This window comes from Vitis vinifera, chromosome 10 (assembly GCF_030704535.1).
Source record: "Vitis vinifera cultivar Pinot Noir 40024 chromosome 10, ASM3070453v1".
Lineage (NCBI taxonomy): Eukaryota > Viridiplantae > Streptophyta > Magnoliopsida > Vitales > Vitaceae > Vitis > Vitis vinifera.
The window spans coordinates 3,187,242-3,214,434 of NC_081814.1; the positions used below are offsets into that span (position 1 = coordinate 3,187,242).

Here is a 27,193-nt window from a genome sequence, read left to right on the forward strand (position 1 = left end):
GTAATTTTTTATATTCAGAATGAAGTAATATGTTGATTTCAACCAACATAATTAAAGTGAATTTTAGAAACAAACACCACCTAAACCCTTTCATCCAAAACTTAATCGGTGTCCAAAACATCACACCATTCGATCGTAAAATGTTTTATTAAATTCAACATTATACCATTTCATTTGATTTTATTATCATGTTTAGCATTTAAATATTTTATAACATTAGGTATCACAACATTTCATTTGGGAATCCATGAAAAACCTTAGGCTTACTGTAAAAGTTGTGATTTGGGTGAATCATTCCTAAGTTTATGAGTGGTGTTGTTACATCTTAAGAGTCCTTTCAATTTGCGTAGTTATCGCATCCCCTGCCGGCAGGGGATAATGTTTATTGGACTTTGTTGTATGATTCCAAATAGGAAGCAGCAGAAGGTGAATCACCACGGCAACTACTTGAGCAACAAGTTAGGAGTTGATATGTAGGAGAACAAAACAAGACCATATCTGGACCCACACGCCACACCTCAAGCCCTAATCATGCATTATTTGAAAACCTCAATTCCCATCTTTATGAAAAGGAATGTCGGACGTCATTAACAATAACCTTGATCATGCACCCAGTACCCTTACTTAGTCTAAGGATTTAAACCATGGAACAAAAGAGAGAGACCTAGACAACCCTAACATTAGGTGGTCTACAAAGCTTGGACATCTAAAAGGGGAAATGAGGGATAAATGATAAATTAAAGAAAAAGGAAATGGGCACCCAATGCCAACAGTAGAGGCCCTTAGAACTGTAAATTGTAATTCAATTGGTTAATAGAATAGGACGATGAGCCCAATTTTGGGGTGGTGTAGGAAGCCAGTGAGTGACGTGAACAGAAAAGAGAAGAAGATGAAGCCATTATTACTAGTATTATTCTATAGATGTTGGAACTTGGGTGTGTATATATATTCCTTCTATTTTTCTCTCTCTGACTCTCTCACCTCCAGCTGCGTTTTGGGACTTATCTCTGTAGCCGTCTTTGTATCTGAACATTTGGAGTTGAATAAAATATTGTTTGCAAATTGTTAGTGATCATACAGAAGAAAAGGAGAGTGAAGAGTGGAATCCAGGAGGATAGATCTCAAGTGAGATATATGCGTATGTATATTTATATTTGTACGTTTTCTCCACTGGGAAGGCTTTGAATCCAATCGATCGGATGGCGAATCAAGCGGGAGGACCCTCGGATTTGCACAAGCTCTTCAAACCCTCCTCCAATCCGGGTCCTGCTACTATAATCCAACCCTCGCCTTCATCCCCAAGCCCAAACCTCCAACCCTATGCCACGCCTTCACCTTCATCTTCATCTTCTTCTTACCCTCCTCCCACTGGGCCTTTACCATTTCACACCCACTACCTCCCTTACCAGCCCCAGCCCCAACCCCTACCCATCTCGTATCAAACTTCACAGCAACAACCCCACCTCCCTTCCCCTAGCCCTAATTCGGGTGCCCGATTGATGGCTCTTCTTACCACACCCTCCAATCCTCCCATGCCCTTTCCTGCCACAGCCCCTCCTGAATTTTCCATGCCCACCACCACTCCCAATTTGGTCACCCCTCAGCCCCCTCCCTTGCGATTGCTCAGCAATAAATTCCCCAAGGGCCGCCATCTCATTGGCGACCGTGTTGTTTACGATGTTGATGTTAGATTGCAAGGCGAGGTTCAGCCCCAGCTGGAAGTCACTCCCATCACCAAGTATGTCTCCGATCCTGGTCTTGTCGTGGGTCGTCAGATTGCTGTTAACAGGACCTATATATGCTACGGCCTCAAGCTTGGAAACATAAGGGTTCTTAATATCAATACTGCATTGAGAGCTTTGCTTCGCGGCCACACTCAGGTTGCTTCACTTATTTCTCTACATTGCTTCCTTTTTACAAGTCCACTGGGGTATTTTCTTTTTCTTTTTCCCTTTTGGTCATTATAACTAAAACCTTTATATTGGGTCGCTGATGTTATTTTGATTTCTAACTGGTATTTCCACTTTCCTGGGCTGGTTTCATGCCATTGGCAGTAGTTTAATGGCATTGTGGCTCAAGATTCCTAATTTCAACCCAGAGCTCATGTTGGATTCTTTCTTTTGTTAGGCCTTTCTTAATTTAATCTTTTCATTTGCCTATCAACAAAACAGGAAAAGAAAAGAGGCTTCTGTTGGATTGTATTATCATTGTAATGTGCTGAATGTTGAATCTGATTTCAAAAGTAGAAGAAAAGGTTTTGGTAGGATAGTGATATTGGCATTTTGAACTTCATATTTGTATGAACAAATAAAATGGAATTCATTGATCAGCCTCCTTCTGTTATTTTTATCTTTGTAAGTTATATAATAAAAAAACTGCGACATGGCAATGCAAACATGTTTTCTAAATCAAATGATTTTCGTTTTTTATTTGAACTGCTAAAGAAATTGCATGAGTAACCTTGCTCTCAAGAAATTATGTTCTGTTTTAAAGAACTTTAAATAAAGTTATCAAAGAAATAATTTTCACATAATTGTGGTGTTGGCTGATGATCCCTAGACCATAAAGAATTGCAAAGCTAGAAGCTTGAATTATGAGGATACGTTTGGAATATGAGAAATTTAAAATTTCTTTGACTGTGGACATGGAGTGCCATCTTTACTGCTGGTGATTCATGAAGTAGTTCTTTTGGGGTTCTGTGCATCTGTTCCACTCAAAATATTAAATGAGGAAAAAAAAAAAACATCTAGATAATCATATTCTCTTTATGGAGCAGAATGTTGAGCAACCAATGAAATCTGTATGCTAAGATAAATGTAACTGAGGTGAATATGTTGAATTTAATGATGGGAAAATAGAGCAAGTAACATTGGAAATGAACACATACGAAAATCTACGAGTGTTTCTTGTAGCTTCTAAAGTTGAAATTTGTTTTCCCACCATCCCTTTGTTACTTATCCTGTTCTATCTTTCAGATTCATTTGATATCTCATATCTCCACTGTGGATCACATGGGTTGGGGGTTTTGCACCAAAGTTTGTTGCAATTTTAGCATTGATTTTATCATTCTTATTAATAAGGCCTTCATTATTGGCATTTTTTTCCCTAATAGCATGTACTTGAGATTAAATCCCTAGCTTTACAATGGTCATTGCTATCCCTTGTGTTGTATGAGATGCACTAAACATTGCATTTTCTTTTTATGGAAAATAAAAGATAAATTAAAAACGTTAATAAAAAAAGGGGGGCACACCTTATGTACACAATAGGAACTACCTAGACAAAAAGGGAGTGCACCAACTACAAGAACAAACTATAAGCCACTATCCACAATTTAGATCATCAATAAAGTCCAATAGAGAAGCGCAATCCCTCCCCAACAATATTCCAAACTAATTCATAAGAGACCTAATAAGGGATATTCTTTTAGCTTAAGGTCATTGAACTCTACCCCATCGAAGGTCCTTTTATTTCTTTCCCTCCACATACACCAAAACAAACAAAGAGGGGCCATACTCACACCCACACCTTCCTTTGCCCCTTGTCCGTGCATTTTGCCTTCCAACCCAGGATGGGCTTTTTCACAGATTTTTTTTTTTTTGATAAGCAAATGATATATATAAAACGGCCAATAGCCTCAAGGCATACAGGAAGTATACAAAGCTACCAACCCTCAAAAAACAACATAACGAAACAAGCCCTACTTGGAGGCTAACCACTCCAAGAAACCTATTAGGGATTTCGACTCCATGTTAATGTACACTTTAGCCCAACCCCAAATAATGTATACAAGAGACGTTTTTAATTTCTGACAATCCAACACCCCCCCTTTAAAAGCTAGCCTATTCCTCTCCTTCCATATATTCCAAAAAATGAATAACGGGATGGCCTTCCACACTTCTTTTCTTTTCCTCCCCACAAAAGAGCCTTTCCAACTACTAAGGACCTCCTTTACAGAATTTGGAAAGACCCACTGCACACCACACAACGCAAGAATGATATTCCATAACCCTTTTGCCACTGTACAATGAATTAATATATGGTTGATCGTTTCCTCTTCACACCCGCACAAAAAACATCGATTAGGTAAATGCCACCCTCTTCTTTGCAGCCTATCCAACGTGAGGACTTTCCCCCAAGTAGCTTCCCAAGCAAAAAAGGCAATTTTGGTTGGGACTTTGCCTACCCAAACATTGCTATGAGGGAAATCCAGCCCATGAGAGTTTGCCAACACATTATACGCATACTTGATTTTAAACAGCCCGTCTTCACCCTTCTTCCAACAAACCGCATCGTCTTCCATAGTAACACTATAATCCCTCAACACGGCTAGAATATTGCCCACCAAGCCCACCTCCCAATCATTCAAGTCCCTTAATAGCCCTAAGATCCATCCTCCTTGCCCCGTATTCTGATCCCAACATTCCTCCACTGTGACATTCCTATGGGCAGCCATGGAAAAAAGGTTCGGGAAGTCTTGGGACAGCACACTGTTACCGCACCAAAGGTCAGTCCAAAACCTTATTCTGCTACCTTTTCCCACCTTAAACCCCATATTTTCCCAGCACCAAGTGGATTCCTTCAAGATCTCCTTCCAAACTCCAACACCAAACGCCCCGTTTGCCTTCCTTGTCCTCCACCCAAACTCCTCTTTCCCATACTTGGCCTCAAGCACTTTTTTCCAAAACTCCTCCTTAGCACACGCGAATCTCCAAATCCATTTGCCAAGGAGAGCTTTGTTCAAGATAGTAATTTTCCTTAGCCCCAATCCTCCCTTCTCTTTTTCCACACACACCGCCTCCCATTTAACCAGATGACTCTTAGTCCCCCCGTTAGTTCCGCCCCACAAAAAATCTCTTTGAAGTTTTTCAATCCTTCTTGCCACTGATTTAGGCATACGGAAAACCGACATTTGATACAAGGGGAAGCTAGACAACGTACTCTTTATAAGAGTGAGTCTACCACCTTTGGATAGATATTGACGTTTCCAAAGGGATAGCCTTCTCCGCGTTCTCTCCTCCACCCCATCCCAAGCGGAAACATCCCTATTTGGAGCCCCAAGAGGCAAACCCAAGTAAACAGTAGGTAGTTGCCCCACCCTACATCCAATTTCAGCCGCCATATCCAACACCCCATCCACCTCCCCTACCGGAATAACCATGCTTTTGTCCAAGTTAATCTTCAGTCCAGAGGCAGCTTCAAACCAAAAAAGGACCCAGCCCAAATGCAAGAGAGCCTCTTTCTTGGCTTCACAAAAAATAATTGTGTCGTCCGCGAAAAGAAGGTGGGTAACTTTAACAGCCTGCTCTCTATCTCTCCAAATTCTGCAGCCCTTGATAAATCCCCCTTCAGCAGCCCTAGTGATAAGCACACTTAGTACTTCCATTCCCATGATAAATAAGTAGGGGGAAAGGGGGTCCCCTTGCCTTAAACCTTTCGTGCTTGAGAAGAAACCAGCTGGGACCCCGTTCACCAGCACTGAGTATTTGACAGTGGAGATACAGTACCACATCCATCCTATCCATTTTGATCCAAAACCCATCTTTTGCATGACCTTTAGCAAGAATTGCCAATTGATGCTATCATACGCCTTCTCAATATCCAATTTACAAACTATACCTTTCTCTCCCCTCTTTTGCCACAAATCTATCACCTCATTTGCGATTAAGGAACCATCAAGAATCTGTCTCCCTTTGATGAACGCATTCTGATCAGGAGATATAACCTTGCCAATAACTTTTTTGATCCTATTGGCCAGCACCTTGGCCAGTAGTTTATAAAGGCCCCCAAGCAAGTTGATTGGCCTGTAGTCGCCTAACTCCTCCACACCCCCTTTCTTTGGGATCAGCACCAGAAATGTGTGATTCAGACTCTTAATGAAAGAGTTCTGATCATGGAACTCCTTGAATAACCCCAGCAGATCCTCCTCGACAGTCTCCCAGCTATTTTGCCAAAAAGCTAATGTGAATCCGTCCGGGCCCGGGGCTTTGTCCCCGTTCATCCCCTTCAAGGCTGTGAAGATTTCAGTCTCAGAAAACGGAACCTCAATACCATCCGCTTCTGAGGGACTGATCTGGTTCATAAGAAGGCCCCCTATATCCGCCTTCCAGCCCGGATTTTCCGAAAGGAGCTGCTGATACGCGTTTGCTATTCCTTCCCTCATATCTTGATCCTCTGTGAAACTCACCCCATTTATCATAATTTTGGACATGGCATTGATTCTCCTATGGGCATTGGCCATGCGGTGGAAGAACCCCGTGTTCCTATCCCCTTCCCTTAGCCATAATTCCCTAGACAGTTGCCTCCAATGCACTTCTTCCATTGACACCCACTTTTCATAACTCTCCTTAGCTTCCTTCTTTTGATTTAGCTCCACCTCTGTTAAACTCCTCACTTCTTCCACAGAATCCCAGGACTCCACTTGCTGAAGAGCATCGGCTTTGTTTTTCTCCAACCTTCCAAAAACCTCCTTATTCCATGTTTTTAGATTTTGTTTCAGCCCCTTCAGCTTTGTCGCCAATCTGTAACTTGGTCTCCCACTAACCTCTATCCCTTGCCACCACCCCTTTATCAGCTCTTGGAACCCTTCAGCTTTGAGCCACATATTTTCAAACTTGAAAGGAGACGGACCTCTCCTTACCCCTCCCCCCTCTAACAGAATCGGGTAATGATCTGATGTTGGACGAGGCAGCCTTCTGTTAAGAACCCTACTAAATTGATCTAACCAACAAGGGGTTGCTAGGAATCTGTCCAGTCTAGCCCGCGTTTGATTGTTGAGCCCCCCACTCCAAGTGAAGGAACCCCCTTGCAAAGGGATATCAACGAGTCCTAGCTCGTCAATGATCTGGGCAAACCTCCTCATAACTGAAGTAATTCTCCCAGTTCTATTTCTATCATCTATGTACAGAGTTATGTTGAAGTCTCCTCCCAAGCACCACGGCTCCTCCCACAATCCTCTGATTGCCCCAAGTTCCTCCCATAAACCCTCCCTATCTTCTCTAGAAAAAGGTCCATAAACCCCCGTGAAAACCCAGATTGCACCATCACCCTCATTCCTGAATCTACAGGAAATGGAAAACTGGCCCTCTTCCACCCCCAGAATCTCCAGAGATCTTTTATCCCAACAAATTATGACACCTCCTGCTGTCCCCTTAGCATTCAACACCTTCCAATCAAGGTATCTCCCCGGCCCTAGACTCCTCACCATCTCATCAGACATCACTTGCACCTTCGTCTCTTGGAGACAGAATAGATCCACCTTCTGACTCCTAATCACTGACTTAATAATTTTCCTCTTGAGCCTATCATTCACGCCCCTCACATTCCAGCTCAAAATTCTTAAGTTCATTGGACACCTACTTTCTGGTTCCCTCTACCCTTCATAGGGCCTTTCTTCTTAGCTTCCCTTTCATAGTTAACAGAACTTTCCAATCTCTTGAGCTCCCTCTCAAATCTTGAGGCCTCCAAAAAACCTTTACCTATGATCTTCTCCTTCCTTTTTCTGATTTTGTCCAAGAAGTTCAGGATTTCCACCTCCAATCCTTCCGTAGAGAAGCCTAGGAATTGGCTGAATCTAACCAGACTACTCTCCTCCCAGTTCAGTTGGTCCTCCTTACTACCCTCTTGTGGCTCCGTCTGGTCTGCCATCCATCCCAATTTTCTTCCCAAAGGCTCAACACTATTTATTTCAACCAGATCCCAATAGCCATTCCTTTTCTCTATACGGTCCTCTACATTTGGATTTCAGGACCCGCTTCCAATCACAGCCCCCTCCCTTTGCATCCCAGAATGGTCGTAACCCTCCTTTTCCGGAGACCGACCAAAATAAAAAGAATTAGAGGAAGAAGCCCCTTGTACCCTAAGACCCCCCAAATTTACATCAATACCGTACCTTGCAGCTTCTTCCTCCAGCATCCTCTCTGTATCCTGTGATGGTGGGACCGACTGCTGCCTTCTCCCTATCTCTTCTACTCTGTAATTGATGAACTCATTCTCTGTGAAGGCATTTCTATTCTTATCAGTGAGGCCAGGGGAGAAGATCTTTAAAAGGGGCCCATTGTCCACTTCGTGGGCCTGATTGAGACTGGACTTTCCTTTCTGAAGCTGGCCCAGTCCATCAACTGTAGCTCGTCCCAAATTTGGATCTTGCCGTAGCCCAAACTGGTCCCCCATTGGGCTTAGAGATGGCCCAGCAGCCTGGTTCTTCAAGCTGCTAGGACCCACAGACCCAGCCCACGAGTCGGGCCCCCTTAGCTGGCCCACATGCGAAAAGACCCGTTCTGCTGTACCCTCTCTCTGCAACAGACAGCACGTCCCGTCTCCCATCTGACGCTGCATCTCGATCCCCACACCCACCTTCACCTTCACTCTCGACCCCGCGCGTGGAGTTACATCTCCACTAACCTCCCCTCGTAGCCGATCGCTCAGGCAGCGTTTCCTCCCCTCTTCCTGCCTTAGCACCGGCACCGACTCCCACCATAGTGATAGGGAGTAAGAGATCTCTTCAATCCCTATCACCAACGATCCCGGGGTGTTCGCGCCGTCCGATTTAATTAGGATCCTTGCCCATTCTAACTCCTCCATCCTCTCCGTCTTTGGATCCACATCTAAGAATCCACCACAGGCGTCTCCCACCCTTCTCAACACCGAAGGAACCCAGAGCGAGACTGGAAGTCCCAATATCCTCACCCACACTTCCTTACTTAACTCTCCCTCTTCCATACACCCCGATCTTGGATTCCATCTCTCTAATCCCAGTTGAACACCTCCCACCACCTTGTTGCCAGACAGATGAACCTTTCTTGCTTCTTCCACGAGCTCGAATTCCAGAAGAGCTCGCCCTTTACCCATGCTCGCAATCCCCATTTTACCTTTCAATCCCCAAGCCTTTGCCATTTTCCAGCCCAGATTTTCCAAATCTTCCCCTATTTCGTTTTTAGGGTCCTAGTTTCCAATCAAGCAGTTCTTCAATCTGCTAATGTTTTTGCTAATCTCCTCCCGTCCCACCTCCACTCGAATGGGACTGGGCTCCTTGTCCCCCCAAGCTTTCACCATGTCCACGAACGACCTTCCTTTCACCTTTTCCGGGCTCGGCCTTCCCGAAATCCTCATTCCTTCCTGTTGTACCTTTCTATCAGCGATGATACCCAACTGGCACAATGCTTCCACCATCGCCGTCCAGCCCCCTTTACTCCCTTTGCCCTTTGGGATACAAATGTTGTATCTCTTTGATACCTCATCAACTACCCCTACCCGCAGGAAACATCCAGCCCTGTTATATACGCGCACCATGGAGAAGCTTCGACCCTTCTCCTTCCATCTCTTCTCCCAGTTTCCATCCCTCCTATCCTCGATGCACTGTTGGAGACCTTCCATGAGTAGCCCTACACTGTTCAAACCCATACGCACCCAGGACGATACTCCTTTCTTGCTCTCCGTTATGGTTAGGGTTGTCCCTCCCTTCTCCACCATTTCCAGCTCGAATGCCTTAGACTCCACTCCAAAGCTGTTTGTTTTCCGTTTCCGTCTGTTCTCCGCGCGATGCATTTTTCCATCGCTGTCGATCTCTCTCACTCCCTCACTCGCAGACTCTCTCGATCTCTCTCTCTCGCTCATCTTTTATGAATAGAAGCATCAGAAACAGGTTCATATATCCATCTTATATACTTTATTAGATAAGCAGATTCTAATTTTCCTCACAAGCAGGTTACCAACACCTAGGATTAATGGGGAACACCAATTTATCAGATCCACTACTCACCCAGAACTGTCAGGTCATGCACCCTGAACCAATTTATCAGATTTTGAAATACTTATTGAAACCTAAGGATTGCTAACAAGATGTTCTACATTTTTCTGGTTTTTCCGCAATGGAAAATGACATAGTTTGTTGATTCCTCACTAGCTTTATAAAGATTGCATCTATTGATCATCAACCATCCTCTCCTCATAAGAACATTGATGGCTGGAATCTTCTCCCACACAACCTCCCAAGGAAAAAAAAAAACTAACTTTCAGAGAGTTATAGCAAGATTTGGAATGTTCTCTTCTTCTCCTCCCTCCACAATAATCTATCCCACCCCAACTCTAGCACTCTTGCCTTGTGGATGAGCTCTGTGAATTGCATCACAACTCCCTAGTCCCAGTCTTGAAAATGTCTTCTAAACAAGATGAACCAAAAGACTTCTCCCTACTTTGCCACCCATAAGTCAACTATGGTTGCATTCCTATTAAAGGCAATCCTCAACAGCTAAGGGAACACCTCTTTCACATTGCACTCACCTATCCAACCAGAATTTGGTGCTGAGGCCACACCTAACCAGAATAGAGGTCCTAGGGTTGAATTCCTCTCATCCTCTTCTCATTGCTTTCCATAAACCCATATCTAAGGCTTCTCTCAAGTCCAAAGTACACCAATCCTTCTCCACCTCTCCATATTTGCATTGGATTATCATCCATGGGCTATCATGCTCAAGAGCATACCTCCACAAGCATTTGCCTATCAAGGCTTTTTTAAGAACTTCCAAACTTTCTAATCCCCAAACTACCATTCCTCTTATCTTTGCACACTATTCTCTAGTTCATGAGGTGCATTTTCCTCTCTTCAGAATGACTTCTCCACAAGAAATCTCTTTGATGTTTTGGGAATGAAATACATGAGTTGACAGTGAACTTTTTATGAGGGTCAATCTTCCTCCCCTCTATAAGTATTGATTCTTCTTAGGGGCCAATCTTCTTTTGCACCTCTCCTCAATCGAATCTCATACTAGCTTACACACCAAACCTGCACTGGAGCTTCTTTTTTCGAGTCTATAGTCTTCTTAGTGATCAATGTTGCATCAAGAATTTGTTTTCCCTCCACAAATACATTTTGATGATCTAGCACCCCCTTAGCAATCAACCTTTTCAGTCTATTTGCCAAACCTTGGCTATGACTTTGTAGAGGCTCCCAGCAAGGCTAATCGGCTGAAGTCCTTTGTATCTTCATTCCCTCCTTTTTTTAGGAATAAGTTACTTCTTTTCTCACTCAGAATTTGCAAAGTGCCAAGAAAAATTCATTTGGACCTGGCATTTATTGCCTCCAACCCTGAAAGAGAGGCTACCACCTCCTCCTTCCTAAGGAAAGACATTCTCATCACCAAGGATTGCATAAGTCCTTCATGAATCTGTATATTTGGTTCAATTTCTGTATCTGTTTGTTGTATGCAATTGCTTGATTTAATAATTTGTTGAACATATTATATTAAAATTTGATAAATATTTACTCTTTCTATCATTTGTGTTCATTCTTTTTCTTGTGTAGAGGGTAACAGACATGGCTTTTTTTGCTGAGGATGTTCCCCTTCTGGCCAGGTAGCTCTTTACATGCGATTGCTCAGTTCTTCATATGGATCTGTTGGAATTTTCTAACTTCCATCTTCTGCAGTGCAAGTATTGATGGCCTGGTTTTCATATGGAGGATCAATGAAGGCCCGAACGAGGATGATAAGGCCCACATTACTGGGAAAATTGTTATTGCCATTCAAATAGTAGGAGGAGGGGCATCAGTGCATCCACGAGTGTGTTGGCATTCTCACAAACAAGTAATAATTAATCTGTAATGCATCCAAAGAATTATTTCTAATGTGTGTTTAGTATTTGCAAGGTTTTGGACTATTTTATTCCATTTTTTTGAAGTACTTATCTTGGTAAGTCATCTGCATAAAATGTTACACAGGAAATTTTGGTTGTTGCAATTGGGAATCGTATCCTGAAAATTGATTCCACAAAAGTAGGAAAGGGTGAAGTGTTTTCTGCAGAGGAGCCTCTTAAATGTCCCATTGATAAACTAATAGATGGGGTTCAGTTTGTTGGTAAACATGATGGTGAAGTTACAGAGCTGTCAATGTGCCAATGGATGACTACCCGTTTAGCTTCAGCTTCAACAGATGGCACGGTTGGTATTTATTTGTTTTTTTTTTCCTTTTAAATTTGTGAGTTTATATTTATATGGGATTGCCTCTATAGTCTTCAATGCATCTTCTTATGGTTATTACTTGTATAACATATGAACATCAGAGAGGCTTCTTCTTCTAAATATTTTATTTTATTTTTTTGATAGGCAAACCAGGGAAAATAAAAATCAAGAAGCCAAAGAAGTGTCACAACCCTGGCATGTAGGAAGTATACATGGAACATCCAAACAAGGCAAAGAAAAGAAGGCCCCAATAAAAAAAACTTAAGCCATACCAACCTTCTTGATGAAATCCAAAAAAGATTAAATTCTTTTCTGGTAAAAAAAAATGATTAAATTCTTCTTCTTTTAATTATTTTATTTTTGATAGGCAAGCCAGGGAAAAAAAAAAATTAAGAATGCCAAAGAAGTGGCACAATCCTGGCATGTAGAAAGTATGCATGGAGCATCCAAAACAAGCAGAGGAAAGAAGGCCCCAATAAAACAGGCTTAAGCCATCCCAACCTTCTTGATGAAATAGAAAAAAGATCCCTTTACCTAGCAAAAAAAAAAAAAAAAAAAAAAAGATTAGACCATCCTTACCAGAGAGTCACTTGACCAAGAGAACCAAGTGCTATAAGGAACATCTTTCAACTTAAACTCTTACGGTTCCATCACTTCAAAAGCTTTGTGGGATTTTTCTTTCCATATGCACCAAACAGAGCTCACCGGCATGGTTTTTGATACATTCCTTCTCTGCTTGCCCAAAAAACCTTCATGCCATCTCAACAAGATCTTCTTGAACAACAAATCGGGTAACCCCATGTAAAATTGAAAATGAACAATAACAAAATCTTTGGCCACTTTTAATGGATATGGTCAATTGTTCTCCTCCCTTTCTACACAAACTACACTATTTCACCAATATTCTCCCTTTTCTTTCATCAACTGATGCTGGAAAAGAAATTTTAGGCCCAGAAGAGAGTTCATTGTAGAAAGATTTACCTAAATTACAGTTCTGAGAAATCTTCAAGGTAAAGCGTCCTCCTTTTCCTGTTTGATCCCATTGTCATAGATGTAAGTGAGAAATATCACAACTTGCTCCAGCTCCCAATTATTGGAATATCCAACAAGCAGCAACTCCAATGATCACTCCCTTCCACTGAACACCAATAATTTTTTATTAGAGCCTTTTGTTTGCAATGAAGCCAAAAGGGTCTGGATACCCATCCTTTAAGTGGTATCTCCCTACACAAAGCAATCTTCTAAAAATCTAGTGCCTAGCCTGTTGGTCATTGAGATACAATTCAAACCTGAAAAAACATCCCAACCCATTCTAGTAGTCGTCCAAACATGCACTTCCAATGGTCCCCTTTCATATGGGGCTGCAACTTGGGCGAGTTAGAAGGTTAACCCACGCCAAACCCGCACATTACCATGTCCTACGTATGCCAAACCAAGGTCAAGTTAGGAAGTTTTAACCCACACCAAGCCCCACAGGTTATGGTACCAAATAAAACAATTATTTTAAAGCCTAAAAAAATATAAGCTATATTATTAAATAACATATTAAATGCTGAATATCTCAAAATCATAAAAATAAATCATTAGTTACTAATTTGATATAGATAATTTTTTTTTTTTGATAAGTGCGCGCAAATATATTATAAGAAGCAAAAAGCCACAAGGCATACAGGACGTATACACAGTAGCCAAACCAACAACCAACACTCACCACCCCTTAAGGAGCGGCGAGCCATTCCAAAAAACCTATAAGCGAAGAGGACTCCTCTCCCATATACACCCTAGCCCAACTCCACAAGTTACAAACAAAAGAATTCTTTAGCTTCTGAATAGCTAGAGAGCCCCCCCTAAAAGCTAATCTATTTCTCTCCTTCCAAACCGTCCAAAAAATACACAACGGAATGGAAGTCCAAATCCTTTTCCTCTTTCTCCCCACAAAAGGGCCCCTCCAACTGACTAACATATCTTTGACTTTCTCAAAGATACTTAACAATTAAAGGAAAAATGATAGCATCATTAATCTAAAATAATTAAAAACTAAGAGAGGTTAAATTTCTTTCTTATTTATGTTTTTTTTATATATATTTTAATAAAATAATATATAATATAATTATAAATAAATAAATAATATGGTTCAGGTATCAGTGGGTTGCCTGAACCTTTAACCCACACCAATCCTAATATTTTTGGGTTGGTTTTTTTCTAACTTAGGCCCAACCTAGCCCATTCAAATCTTGCCTGTGCCAACTCGAACATTGGGTGGACATGGGTTGGTAGGTTGAACCCGCTCAACTTACAACCCTACTTCCATATCTAGAATACCAGACACCACCAACTCCCTAGACTTGGCTACCACTACCTTCCTCCAAAATCTATCTCTAGTCTCTCACGAGCCTCCATAATCACTTGCCTAGAAAGCTTTATTAGGAACAAGCAACCTGTAAATCCCTAGACCACCTGCCTCTTCTGTTGAGTGAACAGTCAACCAGTTGATTAGGTGGATATTCCTTCCATATTCTCCACCTTCCCTCAGAAAGTCTCTTTGCAGGTTCTCTAATCCATCACACACCTCTATTAGTATTACAAAAGATGGCATGAAATACAATAGCAAACTCAAGGTGTTTTTAATAAGAGTGAGTCTACCTCCCTAGTGAGATATTGTCTTTTCTTAGATGCTAGAGATCATTCAAATGGTTGGTATAGTGCTATTGAATAATTAAATCCAATAAGGTTTAATTATCAAATCTACATTTGATGAACTAAAAGTTCTGAAGGTTGTCAACAAGAATTTAATGTTTGTGCATAGTCGTCAAATGACTGAGGCTAGGTGATGCTGCTGCTGCTTGCTTAGATGATGATCTCAACTACTCAAGCTTAGACCTGGATCACTTGGTTCTGGTATTGGAAAATTCAGAATGTTTGAATCTGAAACTTGAACATGAAACCATGTCCTGTATGGTATAATCTGGGTTGTGAAGAGTTGGCTTGACTAAAAATTTCCATCTGTAGGGGAGATAAAAATGTTGGACTTTTGTGTGAGTTGGCTTAGTTAAGATCCTCATGGAGGATATTTCTCCATACTGACATGGTGACACCATGGTGAGACTTATAATAAGGGTGGGGAAGTGGACAAAACTTAAAATTTAAGGCACGTAGGTCCACTTTTAGGATGTATTTACCCATTATATGACAATGAATGATGGTCACAGAAAATCACACCCACCCTAACTAATCATGGGAATCCTCATACTGTAGGAAGTATCTCTAATAGGGATAGAAGTTTAATGTCTGAGCCTAATTTTGTGGTGTTTTTTTTTTTCTTATGAGGCTGGGTATACATGCAGGCAAGCAAAAAATATCTTATTTTATGTTTTATTTCATGTGACTTTCTCTCATCAACCAGTCATCTTGTGTAACAGGTGAAGATTTGGGAGGACCGGAAACTGGTACCCCTTGCAGTACTGAGGCCACATGATGGTCAACCTGTTAATTCTGTTACATTCTTGACAGCTCCTCACCGTCCTGATCATATTATTCTTATCACTGCAGTATGTGCCCCCAGTCTTCTTTTGTGGAATTGTGTTTTTAGTCATGTTAGAATAGAATAAGTATTTTGATTTCACATGGATAGTATTAATCTATTCATGTTAGTTTACTGTCAAGGATCACCTTTACATTGATATACACATACTGTGTTAATAGTTGCTTAAATTTTGATTGCAGGGACCACTGAATCGGGAAGTGAAGTTATGGGCCTCAGCAAGTGATGAAGGATGGCTGTTGCCTAGTGATATTGAATCGTGGCAGTGTACGCAGACTTTGGATTTAAGGAGTTCAGCTGAACCCAGGGCTGAGGATGCGTTCTTTAATCAAGTTGTAGCATTGCCACGTGCTGGTCTTTTTCTACTGGCAAATGCAAAGAAAAATGCTATGTATGCTGTGCACATAGAATATGGGCCTTATCCTGCTGCAACTCGCCTGGATTACATAGCTGAGTTTACAGTCACTATGCCAATTTTGAGTCTTACTGGAACAAGTGATAGCTTACCAGATGGAGAACATGTTGTACAGGTCTATTGTGTCCAAACACATGCTATTCAGCAATATGCCTTGGACTTATCACAGTGCCTGCCACCACCTCTAGAGAACTTGGAATTGGAGAAAACTGACTCCAGTACTTCTTGTGGCTTCAACACTGCTAATTCTGCTGCTTGTGATACTTTGGAATTATCTCATGGAAGTAAACATATTGAGATGTCTGTAGGTGGTGCAACCCCCTTGCCATCGATACTTTCAAGCAGCTCTGAAAATGGTCCTATAGCTAGCCATCCTGTAAACTTGGCTTCTTCTGAGGTCACAAGCTTGCGAGAAACTGCTACTTCAGGTATGGAGTCTAAGTCAAGTGCTTTACCATCGAGTATCAGTTCTGAAAATATTCATGCTGCATCTCCTCCTCTTCCTTTGAGTCCAAGATTATCTGGAAAATTATCTGGTTTTAGAAGTCCATCAAATAGCTTTGACCCCAGTCCACCACTCAGCAATCATGGTGGTGACCAGCCAATTCTTGATTATTCAATTGACAGGAGAATGGACACTGTTAGAGAAAACTTTGCTGATGCACCTCCTTCAGTTGAGAATTTGAGGAAGGATGAAAAAAATATTGCACAAAATGATATTTCAATGGTTCCTAATCCTCCTATAATGTTTAAGCATCCTACTCATCTGATAACTCCATCAGAGATATTGTCTGCTTCATCAGAGAGTTCTCAGATTACTCAGGGTATGAATGTGGGAGAGGCAAAAATCCATGATATGGTAGTCAACAATGATCCAGAAAGCATTGAGTTAGAGGTTAAAGTTGTAGGTGAGACAGGAATTCCAGGAATCAGCAAAAATGATGAGCTTGAGTGTCAGAGAGAATCCCATGTTATTGTTGCAGAGAAAAAGGAGAAATCCTTTTGCTCACAGGCCTCCGATCTTAGCATTCAAATGACTAGAGATTGCTGTGTGGAAACTTATACCATTGAGGGGGCTCGGCAGGTCAGTGATGCTAATGTTACTGCAGCAGTAGACCTATCTCCCAACACTGCTGATGAAGATGTCCAAGATTCAACAAGAGATGTGTCTGCAAAGATGGGTGAATCAACTACTCCCATGATAGTGCCACAATCCTCCATCCCATCCAAGGGGAAAAAACAGAAAGGAAAAAATTCTCAAGTTTCTGGTCCATCAAGCCCCTCTCCTAGTCCTTTCAACTCCACAGATTCATCCAATGAACCAAGTAGCAGTTCAAGTCCTCCATCTATGGATGCTGCTTTTTCTCAGTTATTTTCTATGCAGGAGATGCTGGACCAGGTAATAATTTGAAGTAGGAATTTTCTATATGTATGGTTCATAATTATTTAGATTGGTCTTGATGAATGAAGTCCCAAATATTGGTATATCGGTCACAAAATATCTTGAAGATATCTAGTTATGCTTTGTGATCATTGAAATCTTCTGCTTTATTGATTACATTCCGTAAATCATGGGTGATCTATACTTCTAAAGTAAGCATTTTTGTTAGTCAGTTAAACTGTGCACCTAAGGTGGATGATAAGATTCTCTTTTTTATCAGTTCTTTTATATGTGGATGCAGTGATTAGCCTGGTAATTTCTTTCAGCTAAGTAATCAATTGGAGCTGCAAAGGGATGCTAGGTTTTCTGATGTGCTTTCCTTTTTAAGGCTCAGATGAATTTGTATCATGATATAAGATATTTTTCTCCCAAGGGATGATTTTGATGTCTTCTATTACCTAAGGATTGAGCTCGTATCTTTCTTCATTCAGTGTACTCATCAACACTAACAGTCAAGGATGTCATATTTCTTAGCACAATGAATAGGGTTTCTGAACATTCCATGTGCTTTTGACTGTGATACTTCATACTTCCACTGAAAAACATTGAAGGATCTTCCTCTTTATCTTTTCTTCTTCTATCATTAAAAATTTTCATATATTTTGTTTGTTGTAGCATACAGTGATGAGAGTACTCACATATCCCCAATGAGGGGTTTGGAATTGTTAAGTTAGATAAGATAAGAGAGCAGGATGATTCAAGAACTGCCTTGAATGGTTGCAAGCAGAACTTTAACCAACCACATGGATATGTATCTTTCTTGTAAGAGATGGTTTGGGTTTAAATATATAAAAAAATCTAGGATAAAGAGTGCATTTCCAAGACCACCCCCAAAAGAACTGCTGCTATTTATGCTTAGCAGTCTTTTTTTTACAGGCATGCCTTGAGCTTTTTACTGGAGACAGGCATGATAACATGAAAACTATCCTCTATTCCCTATGACTCCATCTTTGTTGCGTATTGTGAATATAAATGTTGGCTATAATTAATTCAGAGACCGTAAGGGTTTCTGAGAGTCTCTAATCTTGTTTGGTGTATATGTATCTTAGGTAAATTAATATATGCTTAGAATGTTATCCCCATTTTGACTTACTATAATATAATTTGAGACCTTGAAATTTCTAAGAATGTCAAATCCTTAGTCAGCTTTTATGTATCTTAGGTAAGTTCATATGCTTAGTCTCATTCCATTCTGATTTATGATTTTTTAATATTTTACAGTTGGTGAACATGCAAAAGGAGATGCAGAAGCAGATGAATGTGATGGTGGCTGTTCCTGTTACCAAGGAAAGTAGAAGACTGGAGGCATCTTTGGGCCGAAGTATGGAGAAGGTCGTTAAGGCCAACAGCGATGCCCTATGGGCTCGATTCCAAGAAGAAAATACAAAACATGAGAAGTTAGATCGAGACCGTATGCAGCAGCTTACAAATCTGATCACCAATTGTATAAACAAGGACCTGCCATCCATGTTAGAGAAAACAATAAAGAAGGAAATAGCTGCAGTAGGACCAGCTGTAGCTCGTGCAATTACTCCAGTTATAGAGAAAACCATTTCTTCAGCTATTTCTGAATCATTCCAGGTTTGGACATTGAGGGTTATCAATCTCTAGATCTTTTTTGGATGTTCAATTGAGTTTTAATTGTTCATTTTTCTGTTTTATGTTTGCTTTCTTGTGCAAATCATTGGGAAAGTGCTGTTTCAGGTAATGCAGCCATCATTATGAATGACAGAAATAAATAGAGAATGTTATTTTGAAAATTCCTAGAAGTCATTCATCATCATTTGCAGTGATGGCACTTATTTTCTTTAATGACACAATCCTCTATTCTATATGATGGATTCACTACTTCAAATTCTTTTTTAAACACAATGCAGACATGCAATTTCCATGGAGTGTCCAGATGTATCTCATGTGCTTTTATTATTTGTCTTGTGTAGAAAGGGTTGGGTGATAAGGTGGTGAATCAACTAGAGAAATTAGTTAACTCAAAACTTGAATCTGCAATGGCTAGGCAAATTCAAATACAGTTTCAAACTTCTGGCAAGCAAGCTCTTCAAGTAAGTACAACTTCAACATGGTTGAGATGTCTATTAATGCACTTGTGAAAACATTTGCCTTTGAGTGTGGAATGGCTTGGTTTAGCCTAAATTTTATGCATTTAAATGTTTGCATTTCAATTGTTTATGTCTACATTCAAAATGTTCACCTGTTTGGTCTCAGCAAGAACTTATGCTGGTTCTAAGGAAGTTCTAGTCAAACTCAATAAATTCAAGTTCCTGATTGCCAAAGAAGTTTAATGAAAATTGATTCACATATTTGCATAATATGGGCAATTAGGTGTAATCTAGTTTTATATACAAGAATATTAATCAGTTGTCTTGCTGGTCCTGTGGGAGACACTCAGTTTTGGTTGTCTGAAGCTCTGAGAAACTGTTGAAATGTATGTGGCACACAATGCTTTGGTGTCTGATATGATTGTCCATGCAAATTTCTAATCCAAATCAAATGGACAAGAGAAAGTGGTACAGAATCAATTGTATTAATTTGAAGAAAAAGATAATGGTGTGGGTAGATTAATTTTGAAATATTTTGATCTAGTCTTCCAAGTTGATTTTGATTCTAGGTTGATAGATGCTTGTTCTTGAATCAAAATGTAATTAGGGCACAAAAAATGGCTGATCTCGATTTAGTTGTCTTTCTTGGTCTTGAGCCTTGAAGGATGAGGAAGGCCAATTGTGTTAGTGTTTTGATCTTCTTCTCCTATGACCCGTCTTGTAATGATCTTGGCTTTTCAGAAGACCTATACTTCTCCCTGAAATGGAGAGTCCCTATTTTTATAGGGAATATGGAAAGTTGGATAACTTGATATACTTGAATTTGACTTTTTGATGAGGGAATATATTGAAATTTAAATTTGAAATATTTCAGTGATGTGTCTTCTTTAGGTGTTAACACATGCCACTTCAATAGCTTTTGATATGGTTTGAGCCAACTAAAATTTTGGTGTTTAATATGATTTCCAGAGAATGAATTTTTAGAGTGCTGAAGTTGCACATATCCATCTTGTAAAGTGCTGTATATGATTGTTTCTATCCTACTGAATCAGACTCCTCCAGTATCATTCTTTTTGCAGCTCATTTGTAGAGCCCAGGTGTACAAATAGGATATTTTTTTTTTTCCCTGTTTTGCATTTTATATGTATTTTAATTCATGTTGAAGTGATCAAACTCCTGGGGGAATTTCTAGTAGCTCGTATTTACCTTGGTATTTTTCAATTGTTGGTGCCTTCCTATTGACTTGAAGAAAGTAAGTGCTTTGGTTGATTGTTTCTTTATTGAAATGAATAGTCATGCACTCCTTTTTATGGATTGAAGTTGTTCCACTGTTTTAACTTCTAATGATAAAATAGTTGAACCTAATCTTGCAGGATGCATTGAGGTCTACTTTGGAAGCTGCAGTTATTCCAGCATTTGAGATTGCATGCAAAACCATGTTTGATCAAGTTGATTCTACATTTCAGAAGGGGCTTATCAAACATACATCTGGTGTTCAGCAGCAGTTCGAGTCTACACATTCAACCCTGGCTGTTGCTTTGAGGGTATGGATAGCTTAGCATGATATGAATAATAAGATGCAGATTAGATATGCTTCATATACCCAATTTGTTTGCTTGTGTTTGTGTATGTGTTTTTCGTTAGAGATCCATCAAATGTGATCCAAAATCCTATTCCAAGACCAGGCTCCAAAATTAGTTTATGTTTTCTTAAAAGTAGTAGTTTCTTCAGCATAGATTTTCTGTGTTTGCTGGATCAGAGTAGACTCAATGTTATTGTCAACTGCTGTGCTTTTGCGGATGTTACACAGGATAAACAATGGCAATTCTATTTGTATAATTGCAACTCAGGTGAAATAACAGAACTAGTGGACATGATACTTGTAGTTTTTGAATGTCTTTGATACTTGCTGCTGGTGTTCCATGCTGGATATATAACCATATATTTTTCACTCTTGTGATGTTGTCTCATATAGATACATAACCATATCTTTTTTCGCTCTTACATGTGATGCCAATTTGAGTTACAGGATGCAATTAATTCAGCATCATCAATCACAAAAACCCTAAGCGGAGAGTTGGCTGATGGCCAACGCCAGATCCTAGCTATTGCCGCTGCAGGTGCAAATTCAAAAGCAGTGAATCCCTTGGTTACACAGTTGAGTAATGGACCATTGGCTGGTCTGCATGAGATGGTATGCAGTCTTTCTTTAGTAATATTCATATGCACTCACTCCTGACTATCTTTAGATATCTCCGGCTATTACTTATTGTGAGGCATTTAGTTTTTTCTGAGATTAAGGGAGCTATATTTTTAAAACAGGCTGAAGCACCTTTGGATCCGACCAAAGAACTATCCAGATTGATATCTGAGCGCAAATTTGAGGAAGCATTCACTGGAGCTCTGCACAGAAGTGATGTCTCAATAGTATCATGGTTATGTTCTCTGGTAAGTTCTGCCTATGCTTGTGTATGTGTGCACATGTTCACACCTATAAGTTGACACACACTTGCTACAACGGGGCATGTGGTTGAGGTAGAGGCATAGGGAGGATGCTCCATGTAGAAGTATCCTGATTGATATTATGAAAAGCCCCTGCCTGATGTTCAGAAAACCAAAAACCATGTTCTGTTACAGCTTAATGTATTGGTATTGAGGGCCAGTAGGTGGATAATCGTATTGCTCAGGGGAGAGTCTTGCATGTTTTCTGACTGGCGGTCGCTTTAGGGTAAGAATCAATTGACATTTCATTTTCCCCTTCTTTCACCAGGTTGATTTGCAGGGGATTCTGTCATTGGTACCTCTACCTCTAAGCCAAGGAGTTCTGCTGGCCCTCCTCCAACAATTGGCCTGTGACATCAGCAAGGAAACACCCAGAAAGCTTGCATGGATGACAGATGTGGCTGTTGCCATAAACCCTGCAGATCCAATGATCGCACTGCATGTGCGGCCAATCTTCGAGCAGGTTTATCAGATACTGGGCCATCAACGAAACCTACCCACAACCTCTGCTGCAGAAGCATCAAGCATCCGCCTTCTCATGCATGTCGTAAACTCTGTTTTGCTGAGCTGTAAATGATTATCCTACCTGTGCAGAATTGTTACTGGGACGTCCGGATTGTATAGATAATCTAGGAACTTTTAGGTAAAAAAAGGGATTACTTGTGTATCAAGTTGGTGTTCTGATGATTTGTGCCAAATTTGTTAGTGTTATATACTGCTTCTCTAGGATACCATTTTGACTTAAAACATATTATTTATCTTTTTTTTTTTTTACATCTTCCCATTTCCAGCCACATTCCTTAAATAATACAAAACATTTTCCTTATTTTCAATCTCTCTCTTGTCCCAAGTCTCATCCAGTGGTTCTTTTTGGAGCAGCAAATGAATAATGGCCAATGCCACAGCGTACAGTGTTGGGAAGTAGTGTTGTAAGATTTTCAGTATAATCAATGGAACTTCAGCGCCAGGGCGCTTCCACCCTGCGCTTTGCCTGTGACTGTGAATGGGTCTCCTTTTTGTGGAGGCACCAGGCAAGAAGGATGGTGGGCGCTTGGACACTTGGACACTTGGAATAAGAATATTCTAAAATCAGAGACAAGCAGCTCCTTGCTCTGCAGAATTGGGTGGAAGCCTGTGGCGATCTTAATAATCACAACCCTCCTGCAGCTATGGACTCTGTAGGGTTGGGTATTGTCCAAATCTCAAAATTAAGAAGGAAATTGATTAGTATGTCTAGGTTTGGAAATTTGACAGCGGCGCCGATTCAGTTATTCAGAGACGCGTTGAGGTGTATTTAAGAGATTTGAGGCATAATTATTTCGGCGCATGAACATGCGTCTTCGTAATTCAACCTTGTTCAATGCCGCTGTTATTCGAAAAATACTTGTTCGATCTCCTCCGTCTGGGTTCGCCACAATTCACGCTCCAGCCGCTCCCTTCTCCGACTCTAACGATTCTGAGGTCGAAGATGGGGACGCTGCCTCTTTCTGCGTCTTCCAAGATAAGGATCTCCTCCGAAAGAGCCAATCTGATGGGGGAACTGGGCTTTATGCTCTTGACTTAATCCAACGCGGTTCTCTGGTACCTGACTATAATCTGTACAGTAAGTTGCTCAAGGAGTGCACCCGCTTGGGCAAAGTTGAGCAAGGCAGAATCGTTCACGCCCATCTGGTCGATTCCCATTTCTTGGATAATCACCTTGTTCTTCAAAACATCATCGTCAACATGTACGCCAAGTGTGGCTGTTTAGATGATGCTCGCAGGATGTTCGATGAAATGCCTACCAAAGACATGGTCACTTGGACCGCCCTGATTGCTGGCTTTTCTCAGAATAATCGACCCCGCGATGCACTCCTCTTGTTCCCTCAAATGCTTCGCCTCGGATTTCAACCCAATCACTTCACTCTTTCCAGTCTTCTCAAGGCTTCTGGGTCGGAACATGGCCTTGACCCAGGTACGCAACTTCATGCATTTTGCCTCAAGTATGGTTACCAATCAAGTGTTTATGTTGGAAGTGCTCTTGTGGACATGTACGCTAGATGTGGCCATATGGATGCAGCCCAGTTGGCCTTTGATGGGATGCCAACCAAGAGCGAGGTCTCCTGGAATGCTTTGATTTCTGGGCATGCTAGGAAAGGTGAAGGAGAACATGCTCTTCACCTTCTCTGGAAGATGCAAAGGAAAAACTTTCAACCCACGCATTTCACCTACTCCAGTGTCCTCAGTGCTTGTGCCAGCATCGGAGCCCTGGAGCAAGGCAAATGGGTTCATGCCCATATGATAAAATCTGGTTTAAAGCTTATTGCTTTTATTGGCAACACACTTCTTGACATGTATGCAAAAGCGGGTAGCATTGATGATGCTAAACGAGTCTTTGATAGGTTGGTGAAACCAGATGTAGTTTCTTGGAATACAATGCTTACTGGGTGTGCCCAGCATGGGCTTGGGAAGGAAACCTTAGACCGTTTTGAACAAATGCTGAGGATTGGAATTGAACCTAATGAAATATCTTTCCTATGTGTTCTTACTGCTTGTAGCCATTCTGGGCTTTTGGATGAAGGACTATACTATTTCGAACTAATGAAGAAGTATAAGGTTGAACCAGATGTGCCACACTATGTCACTTTTGTTGATCTACTTGGTCGAGTAGGTCTTCTTGATCGGGCAGAGAGGTTCATAAGAGAAATGCCAATTGAACCTACTGCAGCTGTCTGGGGAGCTTTGCTTGGAGCCTGTAGGATGCATAAAAATATGGAATTGGGTGTTTATGCTGCTGAGCGTGCTTTTGAGCTCGACCCTCATGATTCAGGCCCGCGTATGTTGCTCTCGAATATCTATGCCTCTGCTGGTAGATGGAGGGATGTTGCAAAAGTGCGAAAGATGATGAAAGAGAGCGGGGTGAAGAAGCAACCTGCCTGTAGTTGGGTGGAGATTGAGAATGCAGTCCATCTCTTCGTAGCAAATGACGAGACCCACCCACAGATAAAGGAAATCCGTGGGAAGTGGGAGGAGATCAGTGGGAAGATCAAGGAGATTGGGTATGTCCCAGACACCAGCCATGTGCTTCTGTTTGTCGACCAGCAGGAGAGGGAAGAAAAATTGCAGTATCATAGTGAGAAGCTTGCTCTAGCATTTGCACTTCTCAACACGCCCACTGGATCTCCTATTCGGATCAAGAAGAATATCAGAGTATGTGGTGATTGTCATGCAGCAATCAAGTTTGTATCAAAGGTAGTGGACAGAGAAATCATTGTGAGAGACACCAACCGGTTCCATCGTTTCCGTGATGGCTCTTGTTCCTGTGGGGATTATTGGTAGTCCCAGTAATCAGCAGCTAATTGCATTAACAAAATGCCAAAAGGGAGAGTGATTCCTAATAATCATGTTGGTCTACATCCCATCTTCTGAGTTTTAAGTTGGCTTGGCAGTGACCGAACCATGTGGTAAACCATTTTGTCCAAAGCTATCTCCCAAATGAGATGTTGGCTGGAAGATTCTTCAGTACCTGAATTGAGGAATCCGAGATGACGGGAAAAATCAAGGACCGAGGAGCCTATATCAACTGGATGCTCCAGCCAAATGTCAAACATTGACGAGAACTCTGCAGGATAAGTTTCAGGAATATTGTGGACAGCGATCTCCCTTGTCTGGAATCACATGGGTAGTTTTCATGATGGCCAGATGATCCGTGCTTCCTTTGGAGGCATTGATGAGATCCCTAATACGGACATGAATCATGCCTTAAATAAGAGCCACATCCAATAGATTTATGAGTTTAGTGGTTGTTCTTCATGCCCTCGGATTGCAAGTTCAGCATTGGCTATGAACTGGCATTGTGATGCGAGCGTGGGAGTGGTTGGGATAGCTTGGCTTCAAATCACTTGGCTTGTGAGCAAAGCTCAATCATGTCTTACAAGAGCATTGTCTCAGTTGCGTGGCTTTAAAGCAAGCGGATCCTGCAGCTTGGCTTTTAGCAGCCAAATCCAACAAGAGAAAAGTAATCCAGAAACCACATCTCAGTTTCTTCCCCCAACTCTTTAAACATTTGCATCAGGCATGTGGTCGAGTCTAATTTGCAAAAATCATAAACGGGCACATCAAATACATCAAAAACTCCTGCCCTGTAACTTTTGTTGGTTCAAATTGTATCTCCGTCCACAACTCAACTTGTCTCCTAAAGGGAAATGTCTGGGAGATCCGGAGTCAAGTTAGCAGTCTTATTACATAAAGAAAAGATCAAAAAAACAAAATAAAGGAAAGAGGAAGAAAAAGATAGAATATTCTATTTTGAACATTGGGTATCTCTTGTCTTCACATGTTGAATGCATCTTAACTTACCTATACTCCTCTATACGAGGACGGATAAAAGATAATAATTAAAATTCCCATTCCTCATAAACAAGGGTAGAGAGTCACAGTGATCTTAATTCAAGTACAGCCTAGTAAGATGGATGTTAAACCAATAAAAACAAACCGTCTTGCCTAATATGTATACTTCACAAGAGATGGATTCTACTTCCTTTTGAATGCTGGTCGAGTGGGTCTTCTTTAATTTGGTAACTTATTTAATACGTTCATTGCGCTCTACTGTCACAGATATTTGAGGTACGTGGCTCATTATTTACACTACTTTTCTACCATTCTTACAATCCTACGCATTTCTTGCTTTGGTGATTTGACAGTATTAATTTACTTTCTTTGGCTTCCCCATCCCACTCGTCACTCCTTCCAATCAAACTGCTTGCTATCTCAGTCACTCAGGGGGGGAGGATGGACCCATGAACAATACGAAGGTGACGCTTCTGGCATTAAAAAAAAAAATATGATGCCCCCACTTGGCTGTACTACCTAGATTAGTACGCCGAAAGAATTTAAAATTGGTGGCGATGACGAAGATGCTGAACACACAAATATAATTGACATGGTCCCACAGTCGACCACACCCGCCCATGAGCATAACCATTGCGCTCGTGCATTAGCCGTTGTGCCGACAGTTTCGTGTTGCGGGAGAGGCCGAGCCCCACTTTTACTGCTGCGGGAATCTTCGCCCAATGCTCCCACAATCACGTAGATGTTTCTGGGCCAAATCCCTCCGTGGGCCTGACCCGACCAACCCATTCTCAACCTCATATGCTCTAATGTCGGTTCAATTTGTGTCGGTCTTCAAAAATTAATTTTACGCTTTGTTATCAAAAACTAAAATTAAAATCATATTAATTTTGGAAATCCTGAGTTAGTGGAAAATACTGGAAATGTAGAGAAGCTAAAAACATGTGAAGGT

General features: G+C 41.1%; 2 protein-coding genes across 2 annotated transcripts; both read left to right on the forward strand.

Annotated features, from left to right (window-relative positions):
* The first annotated feature begins 630 nt into the window (after positions 1-630).
* Positions 631-22,745, forward strand: LOC100241190 (enhancer of mRNA-decapping protein 4). The gene is made up of 12 exons (XM_002269528.5): positions 631-1,880; positions 11,303-11,352; positions 11,426-11,582; positions 11,717-11,935; positions 15,376-15,504; positions 15,680-17,311; positions 18,575-18,934; positions 19,294-19,413; positions 20,784-20,954; positions 21,440-21,604; positions 21,733-21,858; positions 22,181-22,745. Exons 1-12 carry the CDS (start codon positions 1,200-1,202, stop codon positions 22,487-22,489), a joined length of 4,119 nt encoding a protein of 1,372 aa, XP_002269564.3. The 5' UTR covers positions 631-1,199; the 3' UTR covers positions 22,490-22,745.
* Positions 22,746-22,825: 80 nt separating this feature from the next.
* LOC104878410 (pentatricopeptide repeat-containing protein At3g24000, mitochondrial) lies at positions 22,826-26,204 on the forward strand. Its single transcript, XM_010648722.3, has one exon. It carries the CDS (start codon positions 23,239-23,241, stop codon positions 25,228-25,230), a length of 1,992 nt encoding a protein of 663 aa, XP_010647024.2. The 5' UTR covers positions 22,826-23,238; the 3' UTR covers positions 25,231-26,204.
* Positions 26,205-27,193: the final 989 nt, after the last annotated feature.